This window comes from Gracilinanus agilis, unplaced genomic scaffold (genome assembly GCF_016433145.1).
Source record: "Gracilinanus agilis isolate LMUSP501 unplaced genomic scaffold, AgileGrace unplaced_scaffold5994, whole genome shotgun sequence".
NCBI classification, from domain to species: domain Eukaryota; kingdom Metazoa; phylum Chordata; class Mammalia; order Didelphimorphia; family Didelphidae; genus Gracilinanus; species Gracilinanus agilis.
This window is the reverse complement of record NW_025395352.1, coordinates 3,997-9,155: the sequence shown is the minus strand read 5'-3', so window position 1 is coordinate 9,155 and position 5,159 is coordinate 3,997. Positions and strand designations below refer to the sequence as shown.

Here is a 5,159-nt window from a genome sequence, read left to right as displayed (position 1 = left end):
CTTGCCCAGGGTCACACAGCTGGGAAGTGGCTGAGGCCGGGTTTGAACCTAGGACCTCCTGTCTCTAGGCCTGGCTCTCACTCCACTGAGCTACCCACCTGCCCCCGGTTATTATCATTTTTAAAGAATATATGCTCTTACTGGGTTTTATTTTCTTATAATATTAATAAACCGAAAGAAGAATGCATTCTGGAGCAAAGACAGACCTCAGACAAAAAGTAGATTTCTAGATATAGATAGTAAGTTCCTTCATTGGATGTCATCAGTTGAAGGTGAATGACCATTTGCCAAGGATGTTAAAGAGGAGATTCCTGTTTGGGAACAAGTTGGACTTAATGCCCTCTTGCTCTCTTCCACATCTGAGATTCTACAATTTTATCAAATCCAACCTTTCACAGATGGAGAAAGTGAGCTCAGCAAAGGGAAATGACCTACCCAGGATTGCCTAGAGAGTGTCAGAGCTGGGATTAGAACTCAGGTCTCCTTCCTCTGTTTTTATGTGTCTTCACTAAGACAGACAATTGTTTATTGTGTGATGAATGTCATTTTTTATTTTCTGCTTACAGGAAAATCATTTCTTTGAGCCACATAAAAGAATATTGATAAAAACTCCACAGAAGGAGTCGGCTACTCCCAGTTCAGTATTAGCAGAGATTCAGCCTGACTTTGGACCATTAACAACACCCACAAAGCCTAAGGAAATCTCTCCAGGTGAACCATGGACGCCAACAGCGAACCTTAAAATGTTGATCAGTGCTGCTAGTCCTGAAATCCGAAACAGAGATCAGAAAAGAGGATTGTCTGACAATAGGAGTGGAATCCTTGAGGCCAAAGATTGTTTACATGTAGGTTTTTAGAAGGCTCAGGACACTATTTGACCATACCAGTGAAAATATTGAAAGAATGGGAGCAGGAATCATTTAAAAGATCAGTGTTATCTAACTAATTTATAATAAGACAAAGGTTTTAATCAAAGAAAATATTCTGGGATGCTGGTATTTTTAGTACTAGATTGCTTTTCAAATCTGTCAAGTAAGCTTTACTAGTATATTTCTTTTTTCAAAACTTTGCAGCTATAGCACGTGGTATAAGTATTTGCCCCTAATAAATCTTTCACGCCTTATATTTCTATATTTAAAATAATTTTCATCTTCTTGTGTAGGATCATTTATCTGGAGATGAGTATGAGAAATCCCAACCAAGTCGTAAAGAAAAAAGCTTAGGGTTATTGTGTCATAAATTCTTAGCACGATACCCTAACTATCCTAACCCTGCCGTGAATAATGACATTTGTCTTGATGAAGTAGCAGAAGAACTCAGTAAGTATATAAACATTTTTTGGTATTTAATAATTAGAGTGATATATATAATATGCTCGTGACAACCTGTTCTAAACTAAATAATTTTTTATAAATTGTATATGACTGAATTGAAATGGTAAGTTTCTAAAATAACAATCGAAATAGCTTTTACTTGAGAATATGTTCTTGCTGTGGTTGCATATTTGTAAGGGGGAAACCATTTAATCCTCACAAAGCTTGAAACTCACATATAATTGTTAAATTAACATTTGTAGATAGCTAAAGAACTGTGTGAATTTTGAATGATTTTTCTGATGGAGGAAAAATTCCTTCTTGGAATGGTCACCCTTCTGATGAGGGATTTCTCTGGATTTAGCGACTCAAGATTAGGATCCCAGATACAGTCCATTGCCAGGCCTGTGCTCTAATCCTTTAAATCTTGTACTCTATTAGTATAGCATTGGAGGACACAGCATTATCTCTATTCCCATGTTTTTATGATCCAAATGGAGTAGGACACTTGTGAAGGAATAAGTATATTTCAAAAACATTCCATGGCATGTGGTTTTTTGTTGTTGGTTTTTTTTTGGTTTTTTTTTTTAAGATTTGAAAGATGCAAAAGCAAAAAAGGGTTTCATGAAAAGGGTGGTACAGTGGAAAGTCGGGGACCTGGAGTCATAGGACTTGGGTTCAAATTCTACCCATTACTCATTAGCTGTGTGACCTGTAAGAATTAAAATTTAGTTATTATAGCTATATATTAAAATTATGTGGGCAAGTCACATCTCCTCTCTTGGCCTCAGTTTTTTCATCTGTAAAATGAAAAGTTGGATTAGAAACCTCCTAAGATATGCTAAGATACCTTCTACATCTTAAGTCTATTGGGATCCTACAAATTTCTTAGCAATGAACTCTTATCCTGACTTACTCTGTAGACAAGTGATTTTATGGTATCTGGCTTTTATCTATGTATTTGCCTATTAGTTTCTTTTGGCTTTTATCTATGTGTTTGCCTATCAGGTTCTTTAAGTGGGAATTATTCAATTTCATTGTTATAAAAACTAATTAGTTTGTTAAGTTCATTAACCTTGGCCCTATGGTGCTATAGAAAGCTGCTGGGGTTGTTTCTGTGTCTTTTTACATTCTGCCCTCTCATTTTCCCCCTTCCCTAAACATATACTATACTTGTTGCAAAATTATGAAATCTTATTTTAAACCTAAAAATAGATATGTGACTATTTTTTGAGATACTGAAGTGGATCAAAAAATCTGCAGGGGGGACAGCTGGGTAGCTCAGTGGATTGAGAGCCAGGCCTAGAGACTGGAGTTCAAATCTGGCCTCAGACACTTCCCAGCTGTGTGACCCTGGGCAAGTCACTTAACCCCCATTGCCTCCCTTACCACTCTTCTGCCTTGGAGCCAATACACAGTATTGACTCCAAGACGGAAGGTAAGGGTTAAAAAAAAAATCTGCCCATAACAGGCACACATATCAATATAACTATTAACTATGATATTTGCTCATATAATAATAATAATTTATCAACCTATAAAGAAAATAGCTCTATTCTTAAGGGTTTTCTTTTAAGCTTTAAAATACATTTTAAACATACTAACATCTAAAATGTCACATTTAAAGATTATACAACTTGGATTGGTCTGTTTTGTCCATAATATCACTTTGTATTAAAAAGATGGACCTTTGTTTCAGGGAGAAGTTTGGGATCATTTAAAGAACTTTTGCCATTTCCCAAAGGCAATCCAGCCTGCTTTCCTCCTCCTGTTCAATAATGAGTTCAACTCATTGTCCACTTGCAGTGTTTGTACAGTATGTATGTGTATATATATATGTATATATATTCTGATGGATGAGCTCTATAGATTGTCCATCCATCTGCATATTATAATTGGGACAATAAACATCTTTCATCCACTTGGTTTTCCTGTGTGGATAGTTAGACCAAACTCCTTTTAAACAATTATGGATGTCACGCAGGAAGCTCTACAGCGTTCTGGACCTTGATGCGATCAGCATTTCTTAATACTGCTGTTTTGCTGGTGGCGTCCTCTGACTGCAAATTATGGGACATTAGAGGCACCAAAGAATCGAAAATCACTGAAAGAGCAAAGGAGAGGCACACAGTGGACAGGGAAGAGGCTTATATAGCATATTACAAAGAAGGAACTACAAAAGAGTAGAGGATGCCATCAAAGAAAGAAAGAAAAAGAAGATGGACTGATCACACGGTGATGGTGAGGGATAACCATCGGACCATGTTCCTTTGGCATCCTTGCAACATCGAGAGAAAGCGAGGAAGCCTGCAGCCTGTGGGTGGACTTTTGATGATGAACTTATGGAAGAACACAGACGGGCATTTCATAGGAATGGCATGCATAGAGGGTTTGCTTTCTTCATCCTGTCTTTGGATATGGTCACAGATCAATTGTACTCATCTCATTGTAGTGATGTTAGGATTGCTCTAGAGGCAGTGTTATATTTTTGAATTCCTGTTTTAAAAAGCCATGGTAAATATTAGAATTATGAATAGCACGCAATTGAATGAAAGGTATTGAACAAAGGTGGATTCCGTGTTATTTCTGACCTATCCAAAATATTGAATAGCCTAAGCATATTAATGTCACAGAATAATTTGTACCCAGTGTTAGAGTCGTCAACAACGGACTGAAAATGTGACCCATGGATGTATATTTTATGTGTTTTCCCAGTCACATGGTTAGTGTGCTTGTAGTTCATACTTTTATATTAATTAAAACTTCATGAATACAACTACAGTTGTACTGATGAAGACAAAGGCTGCTCAATTTAAAATACCCTAAAAAAGCAACTTCAGGTAATTGGAAAATAACGGTCAATTGTCCTTTCTTTGTAGATGTTGAACGTAGACGCATTTATGATATTGTAAATGTCCTAGAAAGTTTGCATATGGTCAGTCGCTTGGCAAAAAACAGATATACTTGGCATGGGCGTCATAATCTCCACAAAACCCTGGGAACTTTGAAAAGTGTTGGTATGGAGAACAAATATGCCGAACAGATCGTGATGATCAAGAAGAGAGAGTATGAACAAGAATTTGACTTTAATAGTGACAAAAACGAAGAGGCCACAGTGAAACCCAGCCCTGGCCAAAATGGACACTCTGACATGTGCTTTGTTGAACTGCCTGGAGTGGAATTTCGAGCAGGTGAGATATTTTTGAAAAGAGCATTTTACATGGGCCTTATTCTCTTTAAAAAGAACATAAAACATATATGCTCACAGACATTCTTGTCAGGTCATTTTCCAGGTGTGAAAACCTTGAAGATGTCCTCAAGGAATGAGAAAAGTGGCATTATTTTCAGCCTTGTTGCCACATAGATTTCAGCTTACTCATGAATTTTAATTCTTGACTCCCTCTCCTCTTGCGTACATAGCTTCTGTAAATAGTCGGAAAGACAAGTCTTTAAGAGTGATGAGCCAGAAGTTTGTGATGCTGTTTCTGGTGTCCACCCCTCAGATAGTAAGCCTGGAAGTTGCTGCCAAAATTTTAATTGGTGAGGACCACGTAGAGGATCTGGACAAAAGCAAGTTTAAAAGTAAGTGTGCTCTAAACTATAACTCTAGTCAACTATCAATAATATGGAATTGGGTCTTGTCATACATGTAAAATCCAGTGGAATTGTGCATCAGCTAAGGGGGTTGGGAGGGTTTGGGGGAGAGGGAAATAACATGAAACCTGTAACTAGGGGAAAATATTCAAAATAAAAATTAAAAAAAAAGGTAAGTGTGCTGCTAATGTAAGCATGACTTTGCTTAGGTATACCAAATGTTGGAATTGTAAGGGGGGAAAAAGGGTTTGT

General features: G+C 37.1%; 1 protein-coding gene across 1 annotated transcript; it reads left to right on the top strand.

Annotated features, from left to right (window-relative positions):
• Positions 1-539: 539 nt before the first annotated feature.
• Positions 540-4,895, top strand: LOC123256509 (transcription factor E2F8-like; the record flags this gene model as incomplete). Its single annotated transcript, XM_044685110.1, has 4 exons — positions 540-845; positions 1,163-1,319; positions 4,193-4,504; positions 4,734-4,895. Coding segments are annotated over exons 1-4 (937 nt in total), but the record flags the coding sequence as incomplete, so codon positions are not given.
• Positions 4,896-5,159: the final 264 nt, after the last annotated feature.